At 31.9% G+C, this 21,803-nt stretch overlaps 1 protein-coding gene across 18 annotated transcripts in view; it reads right to left on the bottom strand.

The window, feature by feature from the left end:
- LOC145277807 (uncharacterized) overlaps positions 1-21,803 on the bottom strand; it is a 262,143-nt gene that overhangs the window by 53,249 nt on the left and 187,091 nt on the right. For all 18 annotated transcript variants that reach the window (XM_080129669.1, XM_080129671.1, XM_080129670.1 and 15 more), the window contains 4 exons: positions 18,137-18,267; positions 11,784-11,919; positions 7,867-7,932; positions 5,825-5,887 (listed from right to left, as the gene is read on the bottom strand). In XM_080129669.1, the coding sequence (XP_079985795.1) occupies positions 5,825-5,887; positions 7,867-7,932; positions 11,784-11,919; positions 18,137-18,267 (396 nt within the window). The remainder of the gene's footprint in view (positions 1-5,824; positions 5,888-7,866; positions 7,933-11,783; positions 11,920-18,136; positions 18,268-21,803) is intronic.

Genomic DNA, 21,803 nt, shown 5'->3' with positions numbered 1-21,803 from the left:
GATCTGATTTTCCTTAGAAGACCATCGTTTCATAGCCTGTCAAAAGCCTTAAATACATGGAGGACTACCACTCTACCCTCACCTATTTTGTCCAATGAACGGTATATATGTTCAGAGATTATAGTTAGGATATCTGCTGTGGAACAGGCTTGCCTAAATCCATATTGATTGTAGGAGTTTAGCAACTGTAAGGTGATGGACTAGAGCTTGATTAATTAAGGACTCAAATATTTTGGCGAAAAGCGGGAAAAGGCTCGTGGAGCGATAATTTAATGCGTCAGTTCTTTCGCCAGAATTCTTGAAAACTGGTACCACAGAAGCGGTTTTCCAGACAGGATAAAATTATCCGACCATATATTAGATTTGATTTCAATTTTTAGATTAATTCAAAATATGCCTAATAAAATATTCAATTGCAAAAAGATTAATTACAATTAAATGTGATAATTAAAGAAAATTAACAATTATAAAAAGAAAAGGAAAATCGAAAAACAAATTAATAAAAAGCATAATTTAATATTTTAATTTTAAATAATAATTAATTAAAATACTCCATATTTTCTGTGTTCTAAATTTGTGAATCCTTGTACTCCATCTTTCCATTATTTTATATTTGGCTTTATGATGTCCGAAAATCACTAGGCAGAGAAGCAACCATATAGCGTGCTTTGAAGAAACTTACGATAAACCTGGTAAAGACTGGGTTATCCTTCGAACATACTTTGTAAGTATTGAATGAACTTTGTTTCATATCATGACTTAGCAAATGATCCCTATCTTAATATTAATAATGTTCACCGGAAAATGAAACAAAGAAAAATGAATAAATGCTTTTAAAATGTAAGAATGGATGACTATTAGAGTAACTAGGAAAATGAACAATTGTTTATTGTAATGAATGATACATTGATAGCTTAAAAGCTGTGATTTGTACATTCGTTATTATATAAAATAATATATGTTATGTCGGATTTTAACCGACTAAAAGGGGGGGGGGGGCGTTTCTGCAACTCAACGGGTTAAACCAGAACTCGACGTAGATAGAAAAAACAATGAAACCCTTACCTTACGTGGGTGGTGAACCTTTCACGCCTTTTCTTGGTCAACGGGAGTTGCAACGAATTGCCTCGTTGCTTACAACGACAGATCGTCTTTGTAACAGTAACTATGAAACGGGTTGCTGAACCAAACAAAAACACCAACCAACAATATCACCGATAGGGAGTGTTTTTATACCCACTAGTCGATTCTATGCAAAGGTTAAGTCCGATCCACGTGATTAGACAAAAAACAAACACTATTATAAAAGCAGTCGACCAAGCACTTTCAAACCTTTTGCTTGAACGACTGCCACACAGAATTCCATTGCTTCACCCCTCCACATCGAGTCCCGGTAAGTAAAAATTATCACACATTCCCATATCAAAAAAAAGAAAAACGAATAAAAGAAAAAAGTCTTTTACAGGAGGTGAGATGGGGAAAAGAAAAGGGAATTCATTTTTTAGGCGCACTTTTTAAGGTCTTGCCTGAGACCTGCACCAGAAATTTATGGTGCCTTTTAGACCCCTAACAAACTGGGTCTACCTCGACGCCTTGGCCTTCACGTTGGACAATACCATTCTTCTTCTAGGGGCGCATCTACTAGGCCCACACAACCAAAATGGAACCAGTCATTACACTGGTCACAAGCCACCATCGGTCTTAAATCTTCCGGTTTATTACATGCAGGGCAAATCCAGATTCTAACACTCTCATCAGGTCGGAAAGATATATTTTGGTCTGGCACATGCTCTGGTTCATGAAGAATTTCCTCCACATTTTCCGAAAGAGAATTAATCTCCAGAGGAAATAAATGATTGATGGAATGGGTCAATATAGCTCCATTTCCTTTTCTTACTCTTGCTGAACGAACCAACTCATCCTTTCCTTCAATCAACTCCAGGACTTCGCCTATAGACCAAAATGGTCTAGTTTTAAGGGGGTCTTTAATTAGTTCTTTCTCTAAGGCTCAACAGGTCATCTTCGTGCCACATCTTTCTAAATTTTTCTAAATTTTCTTCGCGAAGATGGAGAGTCCTCTTTAAATCGATCCGGCTAACTGGCTCCATTAGTCCCAGTTCTTCATTGTCCAACCTTATGATACTATATGATCTGATTTGGATTCATGAGAGAGTTCGGAGTTAGGCAATCCATCTCATTAGAGCTTCTATAAGTCAGAGGATGACTATTAATGGCATGCTGGATATCAGATAACATGGTTAATAGACCAAAATAGTCAACTTTTCCTCTTCCTATAGTTTTGTATAGACAGGATTTAACTGTCTTGATCGTCCTTTCCCAAGTACCTCCATGCCAAGCTGAATAAAATGGAATGGTACAATGTTTAAGGTGGTAAGAACCAAACTTCTCCCTGAATTCATCAGTGATGAACCCCTTATCAAGTATTTTGGTTGCAGAAATGAAAGTCCTTGCATTGTCCGAGTAGAGGTAAGAGGGGATTCCATTCGCATTTGTGAAACGAACAAAGGTTTGTAAGAATGAAGATACACTCATATCTGGGACTAGTTGCATGTGAACAGCTCTGATAGACATGCAGGTAAAGATGAGGATATACATTTTATAGTCCTTCACTTCTCCCTTAACCCAGATGTGACTAGTGTAATCCACACCGGTATGGAGATAGGGTGTGATATATTAACTCTAGAGCTAGGAAGGTCTGTTGCATTCGATGTGGAGAAGGCAGTGGCATTGTATCTTTTGCACTTGGCACAAGTACTCACAAGTTTTTTACAGCCTGTCTTGCCTGTGGTATCCAATACTCCTGTAACCTTATTTCATTTAAGGTTGTTGCCAAACCCAAATGTTAGTTTCTCTGATGAGTGTCCTTTATAATTAAACCTGTTAAATGGTGTTTTTTACCCAAAAGAATTGAATTCTGCACCTAATAGGTATGCCATTCTGATCCACCTATCCTTCCTCTTGAACGAATGATATTGGAGGGATCCAGGTATAGGTTTAAGGTTTTCACTAGTTTTGGTGAATCAGGATCCAACAAAAAATCTAACTCTGAGGCAAAAGATTCCCTTTGCATTAATTTTATCAAATAATTTTTTGCCAGAAGGTGATTGTCCTCACTTCTTTTCAACGTTTTGTTGATAAACCTGAAAACCAAAGTCATTACATTAACTAATCTGTTGAAGTTGGAAAATCTTTCTACAGAGACTATAGGGAGATTTTCGTTTCTATGTCTCATAAGCAAATTCATTGCAGGATGAACGCATTCCTTTTGTTCAAAAACACCAACCAACAATATCACCGATAGGGGGTGTTTTTATACCTACTAGTCGATTCTATGCAAATGTTAAGTCCGATCCACATGAGTGGACAACAAACAAACACTATTATAAAAGCAGTCGACCAAGCACTTTCAAACTTTTTGCTTGAACGACTGCCACACAGAATTCCATTGATTCACCCCTCTACATCGAGTCCCGGTAAGTAAAAATTATCACAGTTAATTACTAGCAACAAGTGTTTTTCTATCACGTGGATGACAAAATGCTTTGTTTCCGGTGCTGCCTCGTAGTAGTAGAGACTTGTCTTTATCTTAATGTAGAATGATGCTACATAACTCATCACATTTATAACAAGTGAAGCATGCATGGTTCCCTGTAATAGCACAGTGAACGAGCCATAAAAAATGACTAAGTTCAGCATTTCCCCCCCCCCCCCTCATTTACCCCCAAAAGTCCCCAGGGGAAGTCAAGTCCTGATGAAAATGAACAAACGGTGTAGTTTTAGGCCTTAACATATGTAAATTTTAGGCCTTAACATATGCAATAAAAGAAATAACTAAATCCATCATTTGCCCCCCCCCACTATTTAGCCCCAAAAGTTCCCTGGGCCTTAACATATTTAAATTTGAGTTCAACACCATGCAAAACTGCTAAATAGACATACACAGAAAATTTTGAACAAATATGGTAAAACAGTCCCAAAAATGGAGTGTTTTTATTAGCCGTTAAAGAGTCCCTAGAGCACACCCAAGAGTTATCATGAAGTATAGACAAACAAAATTATATAGAAATCAGTTAGTTCCAACTTTTCAGAAAGTTTTATAAAAATCCAAGGCATCAATTTTGTTTAATAGACACAAAAGTGCCAATTTTAGCCATTTTAACCCGAAACGCACACCTAGTGTGTGTGTGGGGGGGGGGGGCAACCGAAGTTTCCCCGGAAAATTCGTTCTATTACTTTTTTACTTATATCATGTTTAATGTTTGTGCAAAATTTCAAAAACTTCCAAGGAGTAGTTATTGATAAAAGTGCAGACAGACGAACGAACGAATGGGCAAGGGTGAATTTACAGGTCTACCCTCCTTTTGTCGGGGGGGGGGGACCAAAAATACACATGAGTGAACTCTTACAGCATATTAGTATGAAGACACAATATCTTTTCTTTTTTTTACGGTTTATAGGTTTATTTCTCTCTTGACAGGATATCATAGAATTGTACTTCCTAATAGGCCAACATAAAAGGACCCTCAACCTCTCCTTTCCTATACTTTTTGGAGAGGAAAGATCGACACGATCCTACACAAACATCTACCTCTGAGATTCGCTGCTGAAAAAAAAAATGATCAACCATTACTTCTCTCTCTCTCTCTCTCTCTCTCTCTCTCTCTCTCTCTCTCTCTCTCTCTCTCTCTCTCTCTCTTTTTCTTTCTCTCTATCTCTCTCTCTCCCCATGACATCATTAATGAGATTTCATTTCTCCTCTCTACAACACAAATAAAATAAAAGATTTAAACGTATCTTGATATATTTTACAACAGAATACGTTTAGTGTGAATAAAATATGTCGAATTTGGACTATCAGATCAAAGCATATAAAGAATTTTTATGTTTCTTAAGAACCAGAGATGAACATGAATTCCCGATCGCTTTCAAAAGCTACGTATATTTTTACAAATGTCTTTGTAGAAAAAGGCAATGATAATATTTACTTAAACTGGATTTTACTTAATTAAGAGGTTCGTCATTTCCTAACGTAGGAAGTACTTCCATACCATTGATAAAAATAAACACAAGTACTTCCATACCATTGATAAAAATAAGCACAAGTACTTCCATACCATTGATAAAAATAAACACAAGTACTTCCATACCATTGATAAAAATAAGCACAAGTACTTCCATACCATTGATAAAAATAAACACAAGTACTTCCATACCATTGATAAAAATAAACACAAGTACTTCCATACCATCAATAAAAATAAACACAAGTACTTCCATACCATTGATAAAAATAAACACAAACAAAATTCCACGCATGCAGATTACCGTTTGCAAGTGGATCGAAATTAAAAACAAACTAAAAAAAATTCTTTTAATTCAGAACTTTTGTGATGAGGATTGATAATTTGTATTATTCCCATCTTGGTTGTTCTTTTCACAACTTTTCCGCTGATGTAATCTCCGACCTTTTTCAGTTACATCTTTTCGAACTCAGGATTTGTATATTGAACTTATAGACCCATAGCACAACGGATAAAAGCAGTAAGTAAATCCTCTTGAAGTGAAAGTCTTCTATATGTTTAAGATTCAATGTTCACTACAGGCAATGATAATTGAGAATAAATAAAAGAAAAATATCCATTCATGGCTGATGGAACGAGAATAATCTACACATGCAGTTTAAATAAAGTGTTGAAATTACAAATAAAATAAAAGCCAATTAATATTAATTCTTAAATTAAAAAATGACCAAGAAATGAATATCTTATTGAAAGATAAAGAGTTTTCTGTAGACATTACGTACCTGACATTTCGTCATTTCTTAATTTTTCATCACCAATAAAATACATATGACCAAAATATTCTCCTGAAAATATGCAAAATTTATATGAAAGCATAGATAAGGAATGTATAAAATAGATAATATGACATAAAAATATATTTAAAAAATATAAATTATTTTACTCAACTATTCAAAAAATATTTGTCTTTAAAAAAATATATATTATATAATTATTTTTTAATGTAACAAAATAGATTAGTCTGCAAATAGAAATATTTGTGACAGAATCAAAAACAATCAGCGTAAATGAAAAAACAGTTCAAAGTTGATCAAGTCAGATCAAGTATTGTAGAACCTTAGTTGAGGTCTGCACTCTCACAGTGGTTGGCTTTTATTTTGCGTTTTGCAATAAACAAAATATTTTGCTGTTTTAAAACATGGACCAATAGATGGTGATAATGTCTAAATAGATTTTTAATATAGTTTTTGTTTATAAATCTATTTGATACAGTGCATGGTCATATTTTTAGGCAAATTCACGGTCTTGATAAATTTGTTGTTTTTGGGGTCTGATAGAAAAAAATAAAGAACTTGCTGAGCATTCAGCAGTGACATTTCAAGTTTCAACCTTTTTATCTTCTGGCCTTTAATTGCTTTCTTCAGTGAATCAAACATTAAATAAAGGTGATGTTGATGCAATGAAGTTTCATTAATAGCTACGATTAATTAATTTGTATATGGAGGAGAAAAGATAATAAGCCTCGTATGGCTGTGACTTCACCAGCAAGATAAGGCGCTGGCTGGTTGGAATCTTTCTACTCAACTAAAATCGAAACTAGGTGGACATCTTGAAAGCCTGTGAAGTACGTCGTCAATTGCTGGTCCAGCCGAGATAGATTAGAAATTGATTTGCGAGACAAACGAGCATAACCTTTTCCTTTTCTTTCTTTGTTCGTTCGGCTTATTCTTTCTTTTTTCTTTTTCATTTTTTCTTCGGTAGGAGCATCGGATTTTTACATGGAGAGGCGATTTGGATGAATGCTAAAAAGCAAATGACTATAATTGCTAGCCTTTTTCTTTCTCCTTCTCATTCGGATTCCGTTCCTTGTCATTCCCATTTTCGCAGAAAATATTTTCCAATCAATAAAAACGGTTCCAAATTCCAGAACTAACAATTCTGCGTGAATTTCTACAAGCCTATAAAACTGGCTTGATGAACAAAAATTCAGAGTTCTTCAGAAGTGGGGAGAGGGTACCTACTAAGCAATACGAAGCGCCTCGACTCTCCAAACCCATTTTAGATGGTTGGAATGTGGACAAGCTGAAATTCTTTACGTCTGCGTCTCTATTTATCGGCAGTGAACACATGCCACCCAGAAGGTAAACTCGCACACACACACACACACACACACACACACACACACACACACACACACACACACACACACACTGGAAATTTGAAACGAATCTTTGTCTACTTCTTATTCAACAACTTTAAAATCCTCTCAACACACTTCAAAGTATTTTTTACATTTCTGTAAAATTGTTGATATATAAATATGTTTTCAAAATGCCGTTGTTTAGTTAGGTCTGGTGATCCATTTACGTTTTTATTCATATTTTCATTCGCCTATTTAACTACATGTATATTAATTGTTGGTGCAATCCTTGGCACTTTCCTAAAACGTACTATCACCAAAATATATTACATGTAGCCAAGAATGGCACTACACGAATATAGTAATGATGATTGATTGTATATTTCTTTGGCTATAAATTACGAAATATTGAAACTGTCAATATGATGTTATTTTAGTAGTAGCAGTAGTAGTAGTGGTAGTAAAGGCAGAAAAAGAGGAGGAGGAAGATATGTCCTTAGCAGATGCAGCATATTTTAACCAATAAATATGACATCGGACGAGCATGTACTATAACTATGCAACAGTTAAATTAAACTTACTCGTTATGGCAAAAATCAGAAGGTTAAAAATATCAATTGTAATGTTTGCAAAATTTTTACTTGAAATTTTTCTTAGAGAACAGATTAAATTTCAGTTTCTTACCTGGCAAAGCATCATCTCTTTCGAATTTTTCACTTCTGAATGCTTTACTGACATAATAGGGCGTTACTGAAAGTGAAAAATTCTCTTTGGTTACTACACGAAATTCAATCACAACTTTTAAAATTTTAGAATCAAGCAAAGTAAAACGTGTTACAATTGGAAAGAACTGATAAAATGAAAGCAGCAATGTTCAGTTTCTTGAGTAGCTTACAAAGTTATGCAGTTTAGTAGGTAATACAAAGCAGTTCATATATATATATATATATATATATATATATATATATATATATATATATATATATATATATATACCAGCAAACAGTTAATAAAGCATGTTAAAAAACACTTTGAAAAAGAGTTAAAAACATATTTAATCTGAAAAGGAGACAGCTGTCTCCTTTTCCGATTAAATATGTTTTTAACTCCTTTTCAAAGTGTTTTTTAACATGTTTTATTAACTGTTTGCTCGTATTATAAGCTCTATCTATCATTTTGTATATTAATCTGAGTTTATTTTTAATTTAAAATTTTGAATCATTTCATATGCGTGTCACGTGTGTTTTATCGAGCTTTATCATCTGGCTGAGATAACTTTATAAATATTAATTCTTTAATATTTATATTATACTTTATTTTTACCATCTTGAATCATTTTGGTAAATTTAATTGTAATATTTATTATATATATATATATATATATATATATATATATATATATATATATATATATATATACATATATATATACATATATATATATATACATATATATATATATATATATACTAACAGGCTGGCAGGTGTTGAACGGTCGTAAAATATGCTTAAATATATTTTAATTGATGCAGATTTCATATTTATCATGATAGAGTTACTTCTCTATTGATTATAATATTGTACCCAATATATACAAGTGATTTTAATTTTTTTTTTATATGACCGGAGTGCCATCAGCTACAATCGAAACTATCTCTCTAACTTTAACTCTCTAGCAGTATTTGTTACCATCTGAGCTAACGACATGTGCATATCAAAACTTTACAATCAACGGAGACAGAGAGAAAGAGTGACAGAAGCGAGAGTAATAACGGTTAGGGTTCAAACAACATACAATGAAAAAGGGTGAAAGTAACAGAGAGCCATTAGTAAGTGCGGTCACTTGATGAGCTTTTGCAAATTGAAGATAATTTAAAACAATTAAAATAGAAGCGTTTTTTTTTTCTTAATATAACTTAATCCCAAAATTAACAAATATTTCATCATGTATTCTGTGTGATTAAAATACATGGAGAAAGAAGTCTTAAGGAAACCGTTGATTCCTTCAGCTTTAGTATAATAATACATTCTATTTTAATGAAACGTCGAAAAGTTGATATGTTATATTTAATGAGATGTGTTCTTGGTTTTATACTTACATTTATATTAACAGCATAAAAGAGGTAGCTTTAAAAGTCCATTGCTTTAATATGATTTAAACCTATAGCAGACGAAATTGCAAGGAACACAAGCAGGAGCGAATTCTCGCAGCTGGAGATTTTGAATACACTTCCTTCCCGCCTTGTTCAATCAGAAGCCAGCTCTCAGTCACGTGGCCGAGTTCATATATAAGGTTAAACTGGCAACACACTCTCTCTTTCGTCCTAGATCTTGAACTAACAAGAAATCCACATTGAACGAACCTGCCGCCTCCTCCCAACTTCTCTCTTAGGACTTAGCAAAACTCACCTGGCCTTCGGGACGCGAATGCAAACAAGCCAACATAGTTATCTCCACACACGGACTTCAATGCGGTACGCACACGAACTCTCTTCTTTTAACGGGTCTGTCTATTCTTTAATCTACGTCTCTTGCATAGAAACACTTTCCACGACTAACCCTTTATACTAACGAAGATAATCAATAAAGCAGTTTTTAAATGTTAGAATGAGGTTTCTTGTCTTTCATTTCTACATTTTGGCGACTCCCGACGTGATGGCGAACATGCAACGTTCGTCGACATTTTATTCTACAAACCGTATTATTATTTGAACCCGTCAGATTAATATGTTTCAGAAATATCGTGATAAAAGGTAAGCAATGGTGGTGGTGGTGGTGGTGGTTGCTGTTGTTGTTGTTGTTGTTTGTTTATTTATTTATTTATTTATTTATTATTATTTTTTCAGGTTTAAGGAAAGATTGTTTTAAAAAAATGGGACATACTTTTAAAAGAAAATGTTTTCTTAAGACTGAGGAAATAAAAATGCTTGTAGTTTTTGTACGCCGATGTATTTTTCCAATTTAAGCTTAAAAATCAGGAAGAAAACACAATATTAGCAAAAAGACAATGAAAATTAAATATTTGAATATTTAATTCCCAAACTCGAAAAATTTAGAATAAAATCAACAAAACTCAGAAACTCGAACTTAAATATTTTGTTAAATATCTTTTTAGGTTTATATTCGAATTCCATATAATTTTTATGATTGAAAGTTATGACAAAATCATTTTTTTTTTTTTTTTTTTTTTTTTTTTTTTTTTTTTTTTTTTTGTTGTTGTTGTTGTTGTTGTTGTTGTTGTTGTTGTTGTTGTTGTTGTTGTTGTTGTTGTTAGTTTTTTGTTTTTTTTTTACTTTTTTAAAATATTAAAGGCAGGTTTTTTAGGTAACAACACTGGACAATTTTTAATTAGTGCTGATTCTGGAGAGACTCAACAATGTCGTAATTGTACCTATTTACTTGTGTCCCCACGAGGGCTGAGTTATACACTAGGCCGGTTTTTAATGTGGGGAAAATCCAACTCCCCCAAAAAGATAGAAACAAAAATGTCAATTGTCTGTCATGAGGGATTTCTCCTCCACTGACCGACAAAAGAAAAGGTGACGTGTGTAGCACCAAAGCAGATATTCGTAATTGTAGTTGATTGACGGTTGTCATGTGTGACGGCTTTTGGAGAATCAGCAGGCGCTGTCATGCTAACGGACATACGCTGGGCCGATAGTCATAAATAGCGAAACCAAGTAGGACTCGGGGCAAAGCTTGCGAAATAAAAATAAAAAAAGTTGACGTATGCACAAGAGGAAAATGACGTTAAAAGGATTAGAAAAATGAAGAAAATCAATTTATAATATAAACAAATAAAAAAACAAATTTTCTTCACATTTATACAGTTGGTCCATATGTTGTACCAACAGTGAGATTAAAAGGCCAACTTCTTATTCACAACAGAATAATGACAATTTTCTAATATTTCTAAGCCATGTCTATAGGACCAATGCCTAAAAGTTTGGCCGTCTCATAACACTCCATTCTCCTTTCTTTTGTATTTTGAAACACTCGAATTCCATGAGCGATGATTCTGACAAAAGAAGAAGAATTGGTGTTTTCTGTGCTAGCTGTTTTGCATTGTTTGGTATATTAGAGGTTTCCAATCCTTTTATAGTATTCATCATCATTCATCTGGCAATCTATCCATCTCATTAGCTCTTATCCTCTAGCGTTTTAACCTTGATAAGTATTGGTTCATTATTTAAATAAATAAATAATTTTTTATTACTTTGCCAAAGGAACTCTCATTAATTCGTTCGTTTTTTTCTTTAATTAATCAATGACTGTTTTTATTTTACTATTACTGACAATTATTTTTACAAATATTTGTTATATCGTAGATAAATGCTTAGCATTTTGGCAGTAAAAATCTTTCCATTCAATTTATTTCTGAAGGTTTCGATATTTTAGTTTCCTCAATTTTTCCGAGAAACACCGGAATACGGGTCCTAAAGTTTTGAATAACCTTGACTCCTAATAGAAAGAACAAAACGAAATATGTTTGTCTTTTTTCTTAAATATATCTTATACTTTAAGAGCTAAGAACTGCACGAACACTGAATGTCAAACAAATAAAAGTTTGAAAAACTGAAGTTTCCCCATGATCTACTTACCTCCAACTTTATATACAGATTGGGCCAAAATTCCACCACAGATTTCTTCAGGATTTCCTGGACAATGTCTTGTGCATTTATCTGATACTCCATATGTTTTATAGTCTTCATTGCGGCAAAAACACTGATTTCCAAACTACAATAAAGTAAATATCACAGCATTTTAAGTTTTTACAACTGCCAGACTTTTGTATTCGCTTTTTCAAAATACCAAAAATATAGAGCAAAAATGAACATAATTCAATAATGACATTGCATACCTCTACATGAACATCTAAAGAAGGATCAAAGTCTTTTCTTGGTCTTACTTCTCTATACTATATGAGTATTGCCAAAGTTATGCCATAGAAACAAATAAATATTCATCTGACCAGGGTGAAATGTTATACGGCGGTTAACTGTTATCAAAGCAAATCGATGCATCGAATTTGAAAAATTAGAAGATAAAATTTCGTCAGAAATGCCACCATGATCGAACTGTTCAAAGTCATAGTCAACGGCCAAGGTCATATAAGTTTGTTACTGTATGAATAAATTAACAAGTTTGTTACTGTATGAATAAATTAACAAGTTTGTTACTGTATGAATAAATTAACAAGTTTGTTACTGTATGAATAAATTAACAAGTTTGTTACTATATGAATAAATTAACAAGTTTGTTACTGTATGAATAAATTAACAAGTTTGTTACTGTATGAATAAATTAACAAGTTTTTTACTGTATGCATAAATTAACAAGTTTGTTATTGTATGAATAAATTAACAAGTTTGTTACTGCATGAATAAATTAACAAGTTTTTTATTGTATGAATAAATTAACAAGTTTGTTACTGTATGAATAAATTAACAAGTTTGTTACTATATGAATAAATTAACAAGTTTGTTACTGTATGAATAAATTAACAAGTTTGTTACTGTATGAATAAATTAACAAGTTTGTTACTGTATGAATAAATTAACAAGTTTGTTACTGTATGAATAAATTAACAAGTTTGTTACTGTATGAATAAATTAACAAGTTTGTTACTGTATGAATAAATTAACAAGTTTGTTACTGCATGAATAAATTAACAAGTTTTTTACTGTATGAATAAATTAACAAGTTTGTTACTATATGAATAAATTAACAAGTTTGCTACTGTATGAATAAATTAACAAGTTTTTTACTGTATGAATAAATTAACAAGTTTTTTACTGTATGAATAAATTAACAAGTTTGTTACTGTATTAATAAATTAACAAAGTTGTTACTATATGAATAAATTAACAAGTTTGTTACTGTATGAATAAATTAACAAGTTTGTTACTGTATGAATAAATTAACAAGTTTTTTACTGTATGAATAAATTAACAAGTTTGTTACTGTATGAATAAATTAACAAGTTTGTTACTGTATGAATAAATTAACAAGTTTGTTACTGTATGAATAAATTAACAAGTTTTTTACTGTATGAATAAATTAACAAGTTTGTTACTGCATGAATAAATTAACAAGTTTTTTATTGTATGAATAAATTAACAAGTTTGTTACTGTATGAATAAATTAACAAGTTTGTTACTATATGAATAAATTAACAAGTTTGTTACTGTATGAATAAATTAACAAGTTTGTTACTGTATGAATAAATTAACAAGTTTGTTACTGTATGAATAAATTAATAAGTTTGTTACTGTATGAATAAATTAACAAGTTTGTTACTGTATAAATAAATTAACAAGTTTGTTACTGTATGAATAAATTAACAAGTTTGTTACTGCATGAATAAATTAACAAGTTTGTTACTGTATGAATAAATTAACAAGTTTGTTACTATATGAATAAATTAACAAGTTTGTTACTGTATGAATAAATTAACAAGTTTTTTACTGTATGAATAAATTAACAAGTTTTTTACTGTATGAATAAATTAACAAGTTTGTTACTGTATTAATAAATTAACAAAGTTGTTACTATATGAATAAATTAACAAGTTTGTTACTGTATGAATAAATTAACAAGTTTGTTACTGTATGAATAACTTAACAAGTTTGTTACTGTATGAATAAATTAACAAGTTTGTTACTGTATGAATAAATTAACAAGTTTGTTACTGTATGAATAAATTAACAAGTTTGTTACTGTATGAATAAATTAACAAGTTTTTTACTGTATGAATAAATTAACAAGTTTGTTACTGTATGAATAAATTAACAAAGTTGTTACTATATGAATAAATTAACAAGTTTGTTACTGTATGAATAAATTAACAAGTTTGTTACTGTATGAATATATTAACAAGTTTGTTACTGTATGAATAAATTAACAAGTTTGTTACTGTATGAATAAATTAACAAGTTGTTACTGTATGAATAAATTAACAAGTTTGTTACTGTATGAATAAATTAACAAGTTTGTTACTGTATGAATAAATTAACAAGTTTTTTACTGTATGAATAAATTAACAAGTTTGTTACTGCATGAATAAATTAACAAGTTTTTTATTGTATGAATAAATTAACAAGTTTGTTACTGTATGAATAAATTAACAAGTTTGTTACTATATGAATAAATTAACAAGTTTGTTACTGTATGAATAAATTAACAAGTTTTTTACTGTATAAATAAATTAACAAGTTTGTTACTGTATGAATAAATTAATAAGTTTGTTACTGTATGAATAAATTAACAAGTTTGTTACTGTATGAATAAATTAACAAGTTTGTTACTGTATGAATAAATTAACAAGTTTGTTACTGCATGAATAAATTAACAAGTTTGTTACTGTATGAATAAATTAACAAGTTTGTTACTATATGAATAAATTAACAAGTTTGTTACTGTATGAATAAATTAACAAGTTTTTTACTGTATGAATAAATTAACAAGTTTTTTACTGTATGAATAAATTAACAAGTTTGTTACTGTATTAATAAATTAACAAAGTTGTTACTATATGAATAAATTAACAAGTTTTTTACTGTATGAATAAATTAACAAGTTTGTTACTGTATGAATAACTTAACAAGTTTGTTACTGTATGAATAAATTAACAAGTTTGTTACTGTATGAATAAATTAACAAGTTTGTTACTGTATGAATAAATTAACAAGTTTGTTACTGTATGAATAAATTAACAAGTTTTTTACTGTATGAATAAATTAACAAGTTTGTTACTGTATGAATAAATTAACAAAGTTGTTACTATATGAATAAATTAACAAGTTTGTTACTGTATGAATAAATTAACAAGTTTGTTACTGTATGAATATATTAACAAGTTTGTTACTGTATGAATAAATTAACAAGTTTGTTACTGTATGAATAAATTAACAAGTTGTTACTGTATGAATAAATTAACAAGTTTGTTACTGTATGAATAAATTAACAAGTTTCTACGATGAACAGAACTGAAGCTGACATTAAATGTGTAACTTTGACCCTGACATAGATCCCAAGATTAAATCAGTTCTTAGACCATGATCGATATTTTAACCCACTTTGATGACGATTGGTCAAGCAACGTGAACGCTAGGTTGTACACAAACAAATAAACAAACTTAAGAACTTGGCGGTAACAAAAGAAATTCATGAAATAATAAGTTCAGTCATTTTTATCGGCACTTTAATAAAATTTGGCATCACTACCAGCCTTGTGGCATTGCAGGAAATAAACAAAATGCGCCTAAATTTCTAAATAACATAATTGGTAATTCTTTCTTTAACCTATGTTTGCGGAGTTGGTCAACAGAAGACACTAATCTGTTATGCAAATCGTTGGCTATAGATCTGCAACAGTGTCAACATGTATAATAATATATTTATGTCTTCTCTCCATCCTCCCCCTCTCTCTCTCTTTGTTTTTTGTTGTTTTTTTTTTGCTTCTTAAAATACTTGAACAAACTTTAAAAATTCTATTTACAAACTATAATTAACTAAAAGTTGTTATTAAATGTCCACACGATATTTTTTGCAATTTTTAACTGCTGATTTTATTATGTTTTTACTTTCGTGGCAACCTGCTATTACATTGATAAATTACCTTAAAATCCATATTTTTCAAAGCTATGCAATATGAGGTAGAGCGTTAGGTACTCATGCAGAGAGTGATCCAGACGTAACTCAGCGTCCGCCCGGCTTTCTCCGGAACATGACGTCAACAGCCGGAATAAGCCGAGCGTCGTCGAGGAAATTAAGCCTTCTGACATAACATAAAGCTGGGCCAATGACAATGCAACGCAAAGGTTTTTAATGCGACGCGCGTTCGCGCGAGTTGAAAATTAATTCAAAGTAGCAGACGACAATTTGGAAGAGAAGAAAAGAAAACAAATTAGTAAAAAAAAAAAAGTACACCATTTCGTACTTTCACGTCAGAAAAAAAACAAATTTTACAGCCTTAAGTGAACAGCTGAAAGCACCAGCCGGAGTCCTCGACCTTTGTCAAGAAAAAAAATTACTGGCACGGACAAATACTTGTGCATCATGTGGACACAGGTGCAATCTTAGTATAAGAGGAAATGTAAGCGATGGCTATGACTGAAGGTGTCAGGCTACCAAATGCTAAACCTTTACATCAACCGGACTGGTACCTTTTTTGCCAAGTCTAGGCTGATAATTGCCATCATACTTAAAATAATCTACTTGTGCATGTTCGAGCAAGAAACACACAACGACCTCCAGCGCGAATGTGTAATACGATCTACGCACACCATTAATAAAAAAACGGTCTGAGGAAACAACAACAACATTTGTTTTAATATGAAAAAAAAAACTAACCCCCCAGTTTTGTTTGAACTTTTCTAGTTTTCAGGTTTTTCCTTGAAAAAAATTTTTAAAAAACACCAAAAAAAAAGAAAGAGAATACCTCAAAAAACAAAAATAATAAAAAAAAAAAGCTTTAAAAAAATTCCTTGAAAGGATGTATTTGATTTACCTTGGAACCTTTTCTCGAACAAAAAAATCTTTAACATTATTTATTTAAAATATATATATAGCAAAAAAAAAAGTGTTATAACCTATTACTTTACAGTTAATAAAACGTGGTCCAATAGAGAAAGAGGTGGCTTGTTACTTTTAATGCATCTAAAACCAAGCTTTTATCTTACCAACGTTTTGATCCCCATCTGGCATCAATTGAAATAAATGGCTCTCGTCTTGGGGAGGCCTCATGTTTTGATAAACTTCTGGGCTTGACCATTACTCCTGATCTTAAATGGAACACATACATTAAATCCGTTGCCAAGGCCGCTGGAAAAATTGTGGGATCCTTCTATCGATCCAGTAGATATCTCACTACTGATGCAATTCTCTATCTATATAAGAGCCAGGTACGTCCAAGGATGGAGTAATGTTGCCACATATGGACCGGAGCTGCTAGAAAGGACATCCTGCCTTGATAGAGTTCAAAATAGACTTTGTAACCTCATAGGGAATGTCCTTTTCTCTTCTCTGCAACCTCTTCCTCACAGAAGAGATGTTGCGAGTATGTCTCTGCTTTATCGTTATTTTCATGGCAGGTGCTCGACTGAGCTCCAAACTATGATCTCCCCTCGCCAAACTTTCACAAGAAACACCCGTCTAGCAGAAAACACTATCAATAATTTCCCCCACTCTTTATCTGCGCATAAATCTAGATTCCATGAACAAAGCTTCCTTCTTAGAACTGCATGCATGTGGAATTGTCTTCCGTTTTCCTGTTTTCCAGCTGACTACAATATGGTTGTTTTCAAGTCTAACGTAAACAAGTTTTTGATGAGCCGTTCAATATAAGTTAACAAATTTACCGAATTTCCATTATTATCGATTACTTTATTGTCCAATTGTCTACTGTACACTCTTTAACCCTTATCCTCGAGTGGTCTATTGGCCTTGATAAGTGGTGATGCCTGTATAACAAAAAAAAGGGGGTACGTTTTCTTTTCTTGTCATGCTTTCATCGGCAACGCTTGGCTTAATTTCCTCGACGACGCTTGGCTTACTCCGGTTGTTGACGTCATATTCCGGAGAAAACCGGGCGAACTCTGAGTTACGTCTGGATCACTCTCTGGGTGAGTACCGAGCTTTACAAATATACATTACATAAACACATATAATGGGCTAAGCAAATGCAAATACGTTTCGTGTGTGTGTGTGTGTGTGTGTGTGTGTGTGTGTGTGTGTGTGTGTGTGTGAATCCGATTGTTTCTTCATCGTTGCCTTTTATTTCTTTTATATTTGAATCTTATGTTAGCCACATGGCGGTTTTCGTGTTAAAGAAGATGCTTCAACATGTGCGTCACTATAAAACATAAACATTGGAATTTCTAATATTCTACGTATTATATTTTTAAATATAGCTTTAAATGTTTTCAAGCGTGCCAGTGGAAGCATCACTTACGTGCAGAGCAGCATACATGTATTTATACTTGCGACAGAATTGCCTACACATTTTGACTGTCATTAGTGGCGAAACAGTAAACCTGTCCTTGATAATTCCATCGGTACTGTCAGCAAAACAACCAATATAGTCTGAAAAAAAGAAAAAATATTCAATAAAGTTTAACAAAACAGTTTTATAACAGAATATTTTTAATATATAGTCTTATATAGCTGGCTTTGCCGGCCTGCTATTGCTTCACAAAGTTTGCCACTGTGATTAAATAATAAATTGTTAACTATTCTATACTTCCAAAAATAGATTGTCAACTATTCTGTATTTTTGGTATTACAATTGTCACGCTGCTGCCCAAACTCACAAGTCTAGATTCACCCCCATTTCTGAAAAAAAAAAAACAGGCTTTTCATATAAGCCGGCAGCATTTCATTTGCATATAGAGTTCAAAATAGACTTCGTAGCCTCGTAGGAGATGTCCTTTTTTCTTTTTTTTTTTTTTTACATAGGCATCACCACATTATCAAGGCCAAGAGGCCACTCAAGGATAAGGGTTAAAGAGTGTACAGTAGAAATTGGACATTATAGTAATCATTAGTAATGAAAATTTGGTAAAGTTGATAACTTATATGGAATGGCTCATCAAGAACTTATTTACGTTAGACTTGAAGACAACCATATTGTAGTCAGCCGGAAAGCAGGAAAACGGAAGACAATTCCACAGGCGTGCAGTTCTAAGAAAAAAGCTTTGTTCATGGAATCTACGTTTAGGTTTAGGCACAGATAAAGAGTGGGGGGAATTATTGATAGTGTTTACAGCTAGACGAGTGAACCTCTATCTCACAGAAGAGATGTTGCGAGTTTGTCTCTGATGTATCGTTATTTTCATGGAAAGTGTTCGACTGAGCTTCAATCTATGGTCCCCCCCTCGCCAAACTTTCACAAGAAACACTCGTCTAGCTGTAAACACTATCAATAATTACCCCCACTCTTTATCTGTGCCTAAACCTAAACGTAGATTCCATGAACAAAGCTTCTTTCTTAGAACTGCACGCCTGTGGAATTGTCTTCCGTTTTCCTGCTTTCCGGCTGACTACAATATGGTTGTCTTCAAGTCTAACGTAAATAAGATCTTGATGAGCCGTTCCATATAAGTTATCAAATTTTCCAAATGTTCATTACTAATGATTACTATATTGTCCAATTTCTAATGTACAATCTTTAACCCTTATCCTTGAGTGGCCTCTTGGCCTTGATAATGTGATGATGCCTATGTAAAAAAAAATAAAATAAAAAATAAGAGATCTCATTGCTTCACGAGACTCACCAGCATGTAATTAGACGTAGTAGTCATTGGTTTTTTTTTTTTTGCCCGTGCTCGAACCCTCTATGCTTCACAAAAGCAAAGGTTTGCACCAATTTTTAGCTATTAATATTTGTTCATGAAAGGCGAGCAAGCATTTTGCCACAGCTATTTGAAATATTAATTGAAAATAATAAATATTTCATTCATAAATTTGTTGTAAACACGAAACAAAAAATCGCATACCTATAAGTGATATATATATATATATATATATATATATATATATATATATATATATATATATATATATATGAGGATAGCGTGTTTATTGTGTAAAGCGGAATTAACTTGAAATAGAAAGTTTTGACTTTAACATTAGTGCAACGATTGGCCTCAACTTTCACATTTATTGATTAAGATGTCATATTAGTCATACCAATACAGTCTATAGTTTATATATATATATATATATATATATATATATATATATATATATATATATATATATATATATATATATATGTATACGCACCGAGTCAGAGAAATTTCCAGGTTGGTATCTGGGAGGACGCATTAATTCACTGGGAGAGATGCCCCCCTAGTCTTCATTAAGACATGCATCGAGGTAAATTAATCTCTAATGTAAAACCCTGCAGTCTCCTGTATACTCTGTCCTGTGGCAGTCATCTGCACCGATAAAGATTTGCAGTTCTACACTAAGCTTTCACCACTATAAACAAAATCATCTGTGTGGATTTCCGAGCAGCTTAGTTGTTGTGGTGGAAGCTCATTCGTCGAAATCGATCGGAGAGTCCATCATATGTCAAAATATATAATAATAAATTGTATGTGTATATATATATATACATATATATATATGTATATATATATATATATATATATATATATATATATATATATATATATATATATGGGATTAGAACAAGAGACTAGAGAGCAGAGTATATTTTAATGTATTAGTAAATTCATTTACAATTGAAAGAAAAGAAAACAGTGCTCGTTGTAATGTAGATATATAATAAGCACGATATGCATATATATCCTAGAGCTATTTTAATAATGAGTAAGATGATTGATAATTTATGATTAAAACTGAAAATTAAATATCTATTTCATAAGGAAGAACAAACAAAATCAATCATTTGTACGATCGTTTCGGCAACGATGTTTTTACTGTGATAGATAGTGAGTCTTGGACAATAATTTATGATATAGTTTTTTGAAACAAAGTCTTCTCATCAGAAAAAATATTCGATGTTTTTTTTTTTTAAAGACACCAAAAATAAACCTAGCATTTTTTTAAAGTAAGGCAGATGTATCTTTTAATGGTTCTTGTCCTAAAAGTCGTACGTATCATCGCCGATGCATTCATTTGGTAAATTTGTAGACGAACCATTAAAAGATACTTGCTAGCTTTATTTTATATCATAAAATTATTGTCCAAGACTCACCGTCTATCACAATAAAAACATCGTTTCCGAAACGATCGGACAATTTATTGATTTTGTTTGATCTTCCTTATTAAATAGATTTTTAATTATAAGTTATCAATCATCTTACTCAGTATATATATATATACATATATATATATATATATATATATATATATATATATATATGTGTTATAGCTTATAATAAGTAATGTAATAATAGGTGTTCACAGCATGGAATATATAATGGTAGATTGTTAGGTAGTAATAGTGATATTAATATCTCGATCTTTTTATGTTTGAGAGCTTATGATATGAGCTTATGATAATAAATCATGTATCATGCTCATATTGTTTGGCACTCTCTTTGCATGAGTAATATTCTCCAAAAAATGGTTAATTTTGCTCACATGTCCAAGAATAAACAAAGAAAATCACAATGATAAAAATTAGACTTGTACCAGATTCGGTACAAGATTCGACAACTTAATCGGGTGTCGCCTGAACCAATTATCATCCATCTAATATTTCTCTTTGTGCTTTTGTATGTTTATTCCCAGCCCAGTGGACTATATAAACCATTTACAGGAAATTACATATTTTGTCTTTTTCTTCTCTTTCTTATCGTTTTTCAGTCATTTTTGTCTTAATGGGGTTAAGTTTCCATAAGTTTCTATCACTTTCATCTTGATTTGTTAATCCGAACTCTTCCATGTCATCAACCACCAACTGTTTCCAATGATTTCGATTTCTGCACAGGTTTGTTGAACTATTTCCGTTAAAACCAATTTCCTTGGATCTTCTGGAGACATCGTTATTGGTAACTTCCCCCACATCGATGATCTCCAACTCTTCATAAACGAATCATAGATCTGGCAATTCATTTCACACGAATCCATAATACATGTCTCTGGTG

This window comes from Euprymna scolopes, chromosome 6, assembly GCF_053919585.1.
Source record: "Euprymna scolopes isolate OS-2025 chromosome 6, ASM5391958v1, whole genome shotgun sequence".
Taxonomy (NCBI): domain Eukaryota; kingdom Metazoa; phylum Mollusca; class Cephalopoda; order Sepiida; family Sepiolidae; genus Euprymna; species Euprymna scolopes.
The sequence above is the reverse complement of the archived record's forward strand: the minus strand, read 5'-3'. Positions and strand labels throughout refer to the sequence as shown.